Raw genomic sequence first — 12,116 nt, 5'->3', positions numbered from 1 at the left:
ACCTTACCCTGTTCAGGTTGTCAGAAATGCTATTCATCTCATGGATGAGTAACTTTAGATCCCCTCCATGATCATCTATCAGCTGGATGTACTTCAGAATGGCCTTGTAGAGGTTTTCAGCTTTAACATTGACAATTCTAAGATTTTATAAGAAAACTTTAGTCAAAGATTTCCATGTATCTCTAGAACTACCAAACTCTTAATCTAAGCAATTTGATTAAACAATGACTTTATTAAGTTATTTTATTTTTTACATAGACTGCAATTAATAGAACTTAAATAGAGTGGCCAACACCCCCTAACACCCTCTTGGTCAGTCAGTGTTTACTGTGAGTAAAATATTGACTGCAGATAACTCCATAGACAATCCCTTTCATAAATCCCACACAAAACCAAGGTGACAATATACCTTTCAGTTTGAGCATATTTTCTTTTTCAACTGAAATAATAAAAAATCTACTTGCTTTTCGTCTGAGCATCCTCTAAGTTGAAGATCTCTATATTCTTTCCATGCTGTGTCAACAAAACTACAATTCAGTAACCAGAAAGGTAGTAAGTAACATAATACCAGCTGAAATTGACAAGTGTACTCACGTTTAATCTCCTCATCGGGTGTAGCTGTGTCATCCTGGAAGGAGAAAAACAAATTTACTCGGTTATTCAGCTGCATCTGAAGTTAATATGGTGCAATAATAGAGTTTAATCATTACCAGGGTCTCAGCTTCCTCTATCTGTTCCTTTATCTTTTTCTCTAACTGTTTTTTCAGCTGTTCCTCCAGCTGTTCCTCCAGCTGTTTTCTTGGTGGCCTCGCAGGCAAAGGAGGAGGGGGGCATGGACTCTTCTTGTCGACCTTAAAAGAAAGTGAGCCTGGTTTTAAAACTGGATCCATTATTTCTACTTTATCCTCCATTGCATTTCAGTGTGTTATGAAATACTTTGTCCGTTAGCATAGGATCAATTCATGCATGTCTTTTTCTCCAAACAGTCTTTGCTAGACTAAATGTTCAACTGTTCCTAATGGATCATAATCACTATTTTAACACTTTTTTTTGGGCCGTTTGCTGAAAAAGAAATTAAAATGTAAATGTTTATAGATACCAATAAGCATAATCTCCACCAGCTTGAAAGATAATGTAAAGTGTTTTGATCAAGAAATCCTGATACCTTGTCTTGTTCTCCAATAATGTAAATGTAATTTGGTTCCGAATGCTGTCTTCTGACAAAAGGCCGTGGGGGCCCCTCCGAACCTCTCTGAGGAGTTGATTAAAAAAAAAGAAATAGTCACTGTGGAAGAATTTTAATAACACTTTGCTATTTTTTGTATGAGCCCTACTGTTGCATCTGAGCATAGATTTGTGTGGCATGAACCTGAGGAGATTCAGTTGGAGACTGAGGAGAGCTGCTGTCACTTCTTAGCCACTCTTCATCCACAGAGTGCCCTTGATGGTTAATCTTTCTTCTTGGAAGAGGAACAGGAGGCTTTTGCTGCAAATATAATTTCATGGCAGGGACATTTTATTTGTACAGGTAAAGTTCTACACATGTAGGTTAGGTTTAGCTGTTAAGTGCCTTTCACTGACATAAAGTCACACTAAAAAACAGAAAAAGAATGAGATGAAAGCCTGGAGGAACGAAACGGTTTTCATTTGGTTTTTCTTTCATTTTTACAGTCAGCAAAGCAGAGTGCAGTGATAATGTAAAATGATTGAAGAATGTTTGTAATGTGATTCACATCTTCTTGCACTGCACGATTAACTCTTCATGGTCCAGTTAAGTTACAATGACAATAAACTAACCCACAGAAAATAAATAATGAACCATTTGTCACAAAACCTCTTTTTGATTCTGGATTTTTTATTTTTTTTATCTAAACTGGTAGTAGACAGATTTATCAACATGCTGTATGTGTGTGTGGTAAATGTAGGTTTTTATTTTTTATTATTGTTATTTTATTGAATGCTGTGCTTGTCTTTAACCATGCACTTGTGAGCCCTGCTAACTAGTGTCTTTATTATGAATAAGGAAATCCTGACTCATTTAGTCACAGATTCTATGGCCACTCTTAATACCTATAATTAATTATTGTTATGAATTAAGATAAACATATAAAATTATGTGTCATTAAACAATGAAAGATAATCTATCTATTTAGGAGTTTACTTGTTTGCAGGTAATCAAATGCATTTATAAAGATGCTTGAAATAATAGGATCTCAGTTTGCTTTGCATATTTTATGAAATTATTTGATCAAAAACAAGTCGGAAACATGTTAAATAAACAAACAAACAAAAAACAACAACAATAAAACAAACAAAAAAAACTACAGTCTATTTTCTTAAAACATGCTCAAGATAAACCAGTCTGTGATGTTTAAGAATCTATGACCACTAAAAACAAAAATCTTGTCTAACTTGTCGAGCAGGATTTACTGTTTACCCAGTAAATCAAGATTTAAACTATCACTTGTGCAAGAAAAGTAAAACTTCTTAGAAAGTTATGTTAAATAAACAGTAATTATTTCAATATTTCAAATCATGTTTTTTTTTACAGAGACAAACAAAAACAAAGCTCAACAGCAGTTGAGTTTGGAAGGATGGTGATTTTAGATATATGTTAAGAAGAATTTCTATTTAATGCATGAATATGCATTAAACAACCTAATATACAACCTAATATAACAGAAATTACAGATTTAAAAAGCTAAGATGTCCATGAATTTTGGTCTTCCTGGCTTTAATAAGTTTTGTTTTTCACATTTTACTTTCACTATTACATATCCATCATGTTAATGATTTTTGTCTTTATTTGCAAAGCACGTGAATTGGACCAGACTTTCAGTATATTTATGAAAATCTTAAAATCATACTGACTTGATCTATAGTCCTTAAATAGTATTTTTTAATACAAAATAAAATAGATTTTGGCCAAATTCTTCCTGAATTAGCATTTATAAAAATAACAGCTAAAATCTGAATTTTACTATTGTTTATTTCTTTATTTACAGAATCCAAAACTGTCTGCACCAGGTTCAATTATAAGTGTTTATGATAAAAACTATTACACATTTAGACCAAAAGTTTTAACTTGTGCTTCATTAAGTAAAAAAAAAATTATCAATATTTATTTTCTCTAAAAGCCAGAAAAACATTTTTTTAAACAAATATTTTCTCACCTGTGACATGATGGAGCTTGCAGTATCTCGTTGATTTAAGTTTAGACTAAATGTGGCCGTTGGTTACTTATCAAGTCTAGGCATGCTCAATTTCACTTTCAAATTCAAAAGCTGAGAGGAAAGTATATCTAAATTAAGCTCCTCCTTCTTCTGTCCCAATATTTTTCCCAAAGCTCAATGGTTTTTGTCCTTCATTGCGTCGGATTTGATTAAAAAAAAGAAAAAAAAGAAAAAACGACACCCTTTTGTCAAGTGTATTTCCCCCAATCCTTAAAAACAACAGTTTTTAAAATATTGTTGAAACAGAACAATTCAGACAAGTTGCCATTGCAGCAGTACAATCCCATTTTTAAATTGTTATCTAGGTAATTGAAAAAGCATTGTTTAAACAGTTAGGTACCTTCCCAACAATGACCAGATCTTTCTAGTCAGCTTTTGGTGCTCTAAAGAGAACGGACACTTAGGTCGTTAATCTGTGCAGACTGTAAAGTAAGAACCCAGAATTAGAAATATTGGACTTGGAGTGCAGCATTCAACATTGTTCATCCATTCATCTTCTCTCGTTTAGTCCTTGTCAGGGTCGTGGTGGGGCAGGTGCCCATCTCCACCATTCTATGGCCTAGAGGTGGGGTATACTATGGACAGGTCGCAAGTCTATCACAGAGCAACGCATAGAAATAGAAAGCCGGAGTACCCGGAGAGAACCTGCGCATGCACAGGGAGATCATGCAACTCCATGCAGAAAGACCCTGAGCCGGGAGTCAAACCACTGCGTCACCGTGGAGCCCCATTCAACATTGTTCATTATGGTATATTACTGAAGCAAGGGGAGGACTGATTCTGTCTTTTTGTTATATAGTAAATATATGTAGTTTTATTCTTACTAAAGAGACCTACTGTGGAATAGGGATGTAACACTGTCATTACACAACAGGTTCAAAACGTCCTGCAAACACAAAAATGAGACTAACACTAACTTTAACTTTTAAACATTTTAATGATGCTTCATTAGACTTGTCAGTGTGTCAGCCCCCCCAGTTCTCACAGGTTTCCTGGATCAAGTCTACTCTGTATACCTACACTCATCAGGGAGGAAATGCTGCAGAGACACGTCGTTATGCAGGAGGATGAGGTGGTCCACACTCGGGTGGACCATAGCAGGAACTGCTGAAGCTTTTCTGAAGTCAACTGTGGCTGTAGAACCAAACATGGAGAGGCAGCCTTTACCCAAACTAGAAGGTTCTTACTGCTGCCAATCTCCCCACCATGTGCCTCTGCTCCAGCCTGTCAGTGCAACTCTATGGCGTTGTGTAAGCTAATCACCACCCAAAACAACATAGGTTACCATAAATATGCAGATGCCACACAACTCTATATTATAATGCTACCAGATGACTGGGAACTAAAAAAAAAGCCTTGATTAGCTGCATAGTACAAACTGATGTGTTTTTTTCAGTTGAATAAAACCAAAACTGAAGTAATTAGTGTTAGACTAAAGGAGAAGCAATCAAAGCACAAAGCTTCTATTGTTACATTTAGAAACCGCTGATCGGGTTTGGACTCTTGGTATAGTGAAGGACTGAGACTTGAACCTTCAGAGAAAAGAAAGACAACAAAGAGGACCTTTCATCATCTGAATTAACTCCACAATTGAAGGGTTAATGTCCCAAATGGATCTTGAAAAACATTTCAATACTTTTATCTATATTGGAAACTGATCCCTGCAATGATGTCTTCATAGGTCAGTCTAGAAGGAAATCTGCTTTTGATCTAGAATGCTGCTGGCCACATCCTCACTAAAACATGCAGACATCCCAAGTTTCAAAAACCAATTTCAGGGAGATTTATATGTATATCTTTTAAAAACAATACACACTCCGCTTTGTTTAAAAAATATATAAATATAAAAATATAACAGCGGATGTCTGGGGGACAGTGATTGTTATGAATGCTACATGTTATGAATGCTGGCGTACCATAAAGAATAAATTATGAACAGTTTAGTTTGTGCTTTCAAGTCGTTGCGCATAGGGAGACGTTACTTGGATATAACCTAACAGAATATCTTCAGAACAGCTCCAAATGACACAAAACTCATATGGGTGAGTAGAACATCATGTAATAACATAAAATCAAGGGCCAAAAAAAAAAAAAAAAAACGGAATTCCCCTTTAACAGTTTTTCTAGAGTTCTAAATAAAATTTTATAGAAAACAGTAGTTTTAACTTAAATCAAGTCAAAAATATGTAAAATCCCAAATTTATAAATGTATATTGACCTCATAAGAAATAATAATTTTTATTTAACCTAACTGAAAAGAAATTTCCATTCATGCAGCTCTCTCAATATATTTGAATCCCTTGCCCTGTTTTTTTATTTCATGCTTTTCTGGGCCCCCATGAAAACACGCTGGCCCCCTCCTGGCCCCCTGGTAAATTTGGTCTAGATCCGCCACTGTTCCTCCCCTTCACTAGACGTGGACATACTTTAGTATATTCTGCTGTAAAATTTGTCCTTTATTCTCGTTTTTTTACTCGAGGATTGAACTCTGCTGTTTCACAGGATTCACAGCTTTGAGTGGTGACTAGGTTATGGCGATTGCCAGAGAGTAACCCAGATACATTTTTCTGACTGATCCAATCAGCTCTCTGACAACCAGTCACCTGGAACGCTGGTTGAACAGAGCATCGCTTTGGACAGGCAGGTTTCACCAGCAACCTCCTCCTCACAACCGCACTCTCTTGTTGTCTGTGCAATTGTAGTAGTTATAATCCGCACATGATGCACAAATTATTGTACTGCCTGCACGCTCTCAGTCACATTAAAAAAAACACCACCTCCCATAGTCTAAAATCCGGGATAATTTATCCGACTCGCGGGCATCCATGAACAACTATCTATATCAGGGAGACTTCCGGAACTTCCAGGAGACTTGGGATGTCTGAACATGTCAAGTGTAGCACATTACTCTAGCTCTAAAGGTTTTACACTGGGTCCTTGCATCTCAGAGATTAGATCTGTTGTTAAAGAACCAAACAGTCTTAACATCAGCCTTTCAGAGAAGCCAGATATTCAGCTTATCTACTCTGCATCCTGAAAATAACAACCAAGCAGAAGGAATTAGCATTCAAGTCTGGTGCTCCACTAAAAGCTAAATTACTGACCCCTGAAATGTTTTAAATCAAAGTTGAAATCCCATTATTTTCAGTTGCCTTTGATGGTTCTACTTTAACTATTTACTGATAATTCCAGTATGCAGGTCAGCTTTTCTGTAATCTTTATGCTTCAGCACTGTTCCCTTTAATGTCTTTGGTTTCATCATGTGAGGCATCTTAAGTTGTGATGTTGCTGAAATATGTTCTACAAATAAACGTGACTTGCACTGCCTTGATCAGGTTAAAGGGTGCGGCCACAGAAACAGAAAATAGTGACTGCACGCCTGAGAAAAACATCTACACATTTCCTTTAGTGTTAATGTGCATAAATAGATAAAGATAAGGATGATCAACTGTAATGGTAACTGCAAAAGTGCATTAAAAGGTAATTTGACCCTGAGGGAACAGTGGGCAATATTTGTGACAGTGCCCTTGGTTATGCCAACAACCTCCCGTACAACATTGGCAGCTGCAGCAAAGCTAATGTTATGTAATGAGCTGCATTTACAATTTTCCAGGATACATTATAAAATATTTCTATAGGTTTCAGTTCATATCAATTGCTCCTGTTTGTGATTACCAAACATTTAGTTTTTAACTAAGGGATTACCCAACCGAAACTACTTCAACATACTTATATTAGAGTACTGCAGTTAAAGCTGGATTTATGTTCAGCTCCTTGCAACATATAATGCAGCAATTTAAAAATATGGAGGATATATGTATATCTAAAATAATGAAAAATATCTACTTTAGATATAGAATAACCGGTAAAGTAAAGTACTAAAGTAAAATACTAAGTGAAATCTTTGGTTACCCTGACAGCACGGCACACCCAAAACAACATCATAAAGGAGTGTACCTCTAATATCTTTCTTTTAATACAATGCATGTGCAATTAACATGCCATACTGTATAATACCTCGATAGTGAAAGCACCGCTAACAAGTTGAATGATTACATTTCTTAAAACAGGATAAGCAGAATGCTTTACTTTATTTCTTTTGTTTTGGTTTTGTTGTTATGGCTGGAGAACAAGCAAGCACATGAAAAAAATGAAAAGAATGCACGTTTCTGTGAAACAGAATTTACAGTTAAAACTTGTCATGCAAAATAATGCAAGATCTGTCTCCTGGTTGCTTTTTTTTTTTTTTTTTTACCAATTGTCTTTTAGTAAAAGGTAATTTCGTTTAATTCATTTGAAATAAAGTGCAATGATGTTGCACACAAATTGGATTAAATTTCAGATTTTGTGGAAGATGAAGGAAACAGCTGCTTCTTGTAGCTTGCTTCAAGTATTATTCTTAATACAAATAAGCAAAATCTTGATTCAAAAGTTGTAGTGGAGCTGAACTTTTGTTTCAAATCCATGGTTGTAAATGTTTGTTGTTTCATGTGAAACATTTTTTCTTGTACATAAATTAGTTTGAACAGAGAGATCTCAACATCTTAAAACCACGACAACGCAATGATGTTCAAAATATGAAAAATCAAAATGTAATTTGTTTTATTCTTTTAAGCTAAATTCATTTAGCTTTTATTAATAACCATTTTTATAAGCTTTTGATTGGCCTGATTATTTACTAAAATTGCTCTCATTTAGCAAAGTTACTCAACCCCAATAAGTGGTTTCACTTTTGCATCAAATAGCTTTCCATACTGAATAACTTCATACTTTTATGATTTGCTTCCATTAAACCCCAACAAAAAGAAAAAAAAGGTGTCATGAACAACTAGGTTTTTTTAAGATTAAGTATAATAAACCAGGATGTACTAGAAAAAAATGCTAAATCTTGTTGGACAGGATGTTCAGCATTTGTTCTATGGTCCGTTGGCCATTACAATCTATTGTTGACTAGCTGCGTAAGTTTTCTCAGAACAAATCGTACCGATTTGTTGATGAAACTGTTGAATTTAAAAATACCTAACAAACAAATAGTTTTTATTTCAAGTCCCAAGAGAATCCTAAACACAGCATAAGATGAACTGAGGAATACAGCGATGAGTGGAAAAGTGACGGAAACGTAGTTTTCCATTAATGAGCCGTTACACACTTAGCCATGAGGAACTTCATTTATCACTAATCATCATCTGTATATTAATGACAAAGATGAAATTAAACCGAGTTACTTATGTCTGTGTCTGACCTGTGGAAGCAAGAGGTCACACGCTAAGAGAACAGAATGACCACAAAGCAGGTAAGAACTGTAGAACATTAGAACCTTAATGTAACTTAAACATCAACATTTCAACAAAAGTTCATAAAATGTCCATTTGTTACACTTTCAACCAATATCTATGAATTCCAGAGTGGGTTATGAAATATGGTTTAATGAAGCTTCATCTCCAATTACCAAAAAGGAAGTATTGTAGTGGAGCTGAACTAAAAAATAAATTTGATTCACAAAACAAAAGCATGGTTTTGGAGTCTTTGTTTCCCAACTTAGTGTCATTTCTTGTCCTCTACAGTCCTGCCGAAGTATTCCTTCTGGAACTGCTGGAACTCCTCCTCTGTGAACACGGATTCGGGCTCCTTGGTCTGTTTGACGGGTTTGTCTGGGCGATCTCTTGACTGCCTCCCTTTGTTGTGGTTCAAAATCTGAGTCAATCCGAAACAGAAAACAGATCAATCACATGGGCTTGTTTATTTTGGTGAAGGAATATAAATTGTATTTTGTGTCTAAGAACAACTGAACACCAAACTACTCAGTAAGTCACTTTCTATGAAAGAACTAAGACCAAGAACCTTGCACATTGTTGGACCAGGATGTCTTCAATACTAGACTTTTGCCAGATCATATTGAAGACTTTTCTGGTAGCACCTTTACACTAGTCCCAACTCAGAGTGTTTTAGTAGAGGCTGTTTTTTTAAGCTTTTCAATTTTTCATACTTGTAAGTAAACTTCCAATGACCTAAGTTGCATTAAAAACCTGATGTCAGATGACTGATGATCTGGGGGTGGAGTTACTTGCCATAACAAACTATAAAAGCCATTATCTTGTGTGTTTTATCAGTTTATGTTTGCGTTTATGTGTGAGAAAACGACAATAGCAAGCTAGTCTTCTATAACGTTAGCTTGAAGGTACAGTCTTTTTCTGGGTGGATCATCAAAATAAGTGGTCCTCCTATTTTTCAGTCATTCTGGTGATATGTTTATATAAGGCCGTCCTACTTGCTCGTTCCCATTTTCACTTATCAGTGGTGAGTCTGACATAGTGGAAAATGTGCAAATCTTCCTTTGGAAAGTAAGCTTGTAAGCAAACAGCAACTTTTAAAGAGCGTGCACGAGTAGAAATGGGCTCGTGCACGCTCTTGCACAGGTTTAGTAGGCGTTCCCTCTCGGGAGTGCATACATGGTTCTGCATGTGCATTTTTTTTAAGTGGAGAGGGTGGGTCTTTTCAAAAATTTGCGAAAATCCTCCACTATACCTTTAATTTCAGATGTGCTTTAGTTCTGATCCCTCCATCTGATACCTTGCGGTCTCTCTTCCCCTCTATGTATCTGGTGGGCTTCATCCATCTGCCAACAGCCTTCTCTGGAATTCCTCTTTTTCATAGAGTCTGACACTTTTGTCTCTCTGTCGCTCTGATGGAGCTTGAAATCTCACCAGTTTGTAACAGGAAACTGTTTTGCCTCTTTGCTAGATGAAGTTAGCATTAGGCTGCACTGTTTCTAATCTTATTTAAGACTGAAGTGACTATGAGGCGGGTCTATTGCTGCATCTGTGGGATCTGGCTGGAGGTGAGAATAAATAAATAAAACGAGGGTCCTTTTTTACAGCAGGATCTTTATGAATAAAGAGGATCCTGCTGTAAAACCTCAACTGCTAAGGAAAGGTTTTGATCATAACTTTGAGCTTAAATCACAACAACTGGACGGCAGCAGGTGTGGAAATCCAAAAGTTCCAATAAAGTAATTCATTAAAAGGTGGCTGAATGTGCATTTGCAAATGTGACATTTTCATAGTAATTTTATATTGATGCATTATATTAATAAAACTCTTTATTTTAAATCAATAATTTCAATGTTTTTTCATTTCAAATATTTGTGTCGAAGATATTAGAGGATTTGGTCTCTCTAGCTTATAAGTGCTAGTCATGGTCTCGCAACACCGATGCTTGTGTTGAGCTCATGGAGAGAGAAAGAGTCACCTGGCCGATACAGGAGCTGCTTCGAACAGACTCTAAGGTGCTAGTTTATAAGCAAGTATATCTATCAATGGGATGAATCTGCCAAAACAATCAGATCGTTTAAGATTAATCATCAAAATAGTGAAGAATTATGGAGCACCATCAAGACAAAAGAAAGGTTTCAACTGTGTGGGATAATTTAGATCTTGCATCGTAATCTCTTTTTTTTTATATAATTTCCTTGTTGTGTCATCCTGTTCCTCTCAGTTTTCACATAATTTATCGGAATTTAAACTAATTTCCACTTGACTCTTAGTTTCCTTTTCATATTATTTTCTGTAATCAGGCAAACAAATGAGCCCCAGTTTGGACTGTCTTCACAACAGCTGTCTGTACCCTTTTCAGGTATGTTATGTTCTTGAATTTTTTTTCTGCACTCCAGCCTCATCTTTGCCATGTGAGCAACACAGCTGAAGAAAGTTGTGTCAAAAAAGCACAAATTAATATATTTCTAAATGTTTAAAAAACATTTTTTATAAAAAAAAAACTAAAACTAAAACCTAGTACACAATCATCCTTATCCACAACATGTTCACTTAAATGTTCATGTTATGATACAACTTCACATTTTTTATTGTCTGTATCTGAAAATATCAAAAATATTTTAAATGTAAATTAAGATTTAAAAGAATACAATGTATAATACAATGACTTAATCATATTAATGTACTTGGTCTTCTTATTAGTGTCGGTTGTCTGTTAACAAGGCTGCTTGTAGGGAGAATAAAAGTCCAGCAGGTGTCAGTATTGAGTGACACCGTTTCGATTCAGTTTCAATAGTTTGGCAATGAGTCAAAATGCTGAACGACGCCTCGTCTACCAGTCACTAATTCTAGTCAAAAGTCACAGCGATTTGGATCTGCTAAGTGCAATAAGTTCCAATAGTGCTTTAACATATGAAGCCAAAAACAGTATTTATACTATACATTTTTAGTGATGATTCAAAGCAAATCTTTATTTAATTTACAATTGTAATTACTGAGTTATGTGATCATTCAACACTTTATTTTTAGCATAAATCAAATGACATACCAATTAAACAGATTAAGATCACATTTAACCAATTATCTTATTTTAAGCCCAGCCAAGCCTGTTAGCTGAAAATATCACAATACTATACAATTTTCAGCAGGCCATCACAGGCTCATTTGTGTGTCTAGGATGCTATTGTGATGTCTGCAAATCACAACACTTGAGGCTGTGAGGCCTCCTTGCCATTAAAGATCCCCAAACCCTTGAAATACGACTCAAATGTAATCAAAAAAGAATTTAACAGTGATGAGCTGACACAGCCAATTCAAATCTGAAAAGACTTAGAACTAATAAAAAAAGGGGCAATATACCATTAGTAGGGCTGGGTACCGAACTTCGGTTCTTTTATGGTACCGACCGAAATGCTTCGGTTCTACAGAGTATCGAAACATGCCTCGTTTTTTGGTACCAAGTTTCGGTGATTGGCTGTAACACTTAACGTGATTGCGTCATCTAGGAAAAATACACAGGTGGTCATGCCTACAGGCAGGGTTCATGTGTATCTGTTGTGAACTGGTTGCGAGCGTCGTGGAACCCCTTTAAAATGCCCCCCAGGTCAAAAGT

At 35.8% G+C, this 12,116-nt stretch overlaps 2 protein-coding genes across 2 annotated transcripts in view; both read right to left on the bottom strand.

Annotated features, from left to right (window-relative positions):
* The window catches only part of LOC107084270 (apolipoprotein L domain-containing protein 1-like), a 5,331-nt gene extending 1,751 nt beyond the window's left edge, over positions 1-3,580 (bottom strand). Inside the window, exons 1-7 of the mRNA XM_015374028.1 lie at positions 3,174-3,580; positions 1,370-1,486; positions 1,166-1,252; positions 711-851; positions 595-628; positions 465-513; positions 8-137 (exon numbers count right to left, since the gene is read on the bottom strand). Of these exons, the coding sequence (XP_015229514.1) occupies positions 8-137; positions 465-513; positions 595-628; positions 711-851; positions 1,166-1,252; positions 1,370-1,486; positions 3,174-3,182 (567 nt within the window). The 5' untranslated portion in view covers positions 3,183-3,580. The remainder of the gene's footprint in view (positions 1-7; positions 138-464; positions 514-594; positions 629-710; positions 852-1,165; positions 1,253-1,369; positions 1,487-3,173) is intronic.
* A 4,852-nt stretch (positions 3,581-8,432) lies between these two features.
* rps19bp1 (ribosomal protein S19 binding protein 1) overlaps positions 8,433-12,116 on the bottom strand; it is a 7,690-nt gene continuing 4,006 nt past the window's right edge. Inside the window, exon 4 of the mRNA XM_015374000.1 lies at positions 8,433-8,927. Within this exon, the coding sequence (XP_015229486.1) occupies positions 8,778-8,927 (150 nt within the window). The 3' untranslated portion in view covers positions 8,433-8,777. The remainder of the gene's footprint in view (positions 8,928-12,116) is intronic.

Source organism: Cyprinodon variegatus, unplaced genomic scaffold (assembly GCF_000732505.1).
Source record: "Cyprinodon variegatus isolate N-32 unplaced genomic scaffold, C_variegatus-1.0 Scaffold96, whole genome shotgun sequence".
Taxonomy (NCBI): domain Eukaryota; kingdom Metazoa; phylum Chordata; class Actinopteri; order Cyprinodontiformes; family Cyprinodontidae; genus Cyprinodon; species Cyprinodon variegatus.
The sequence above is the reverse complement of the archived record's forward strand: the minus strand, read 5'-3'. Positions and strand labels throughout refer to the sequence as shown.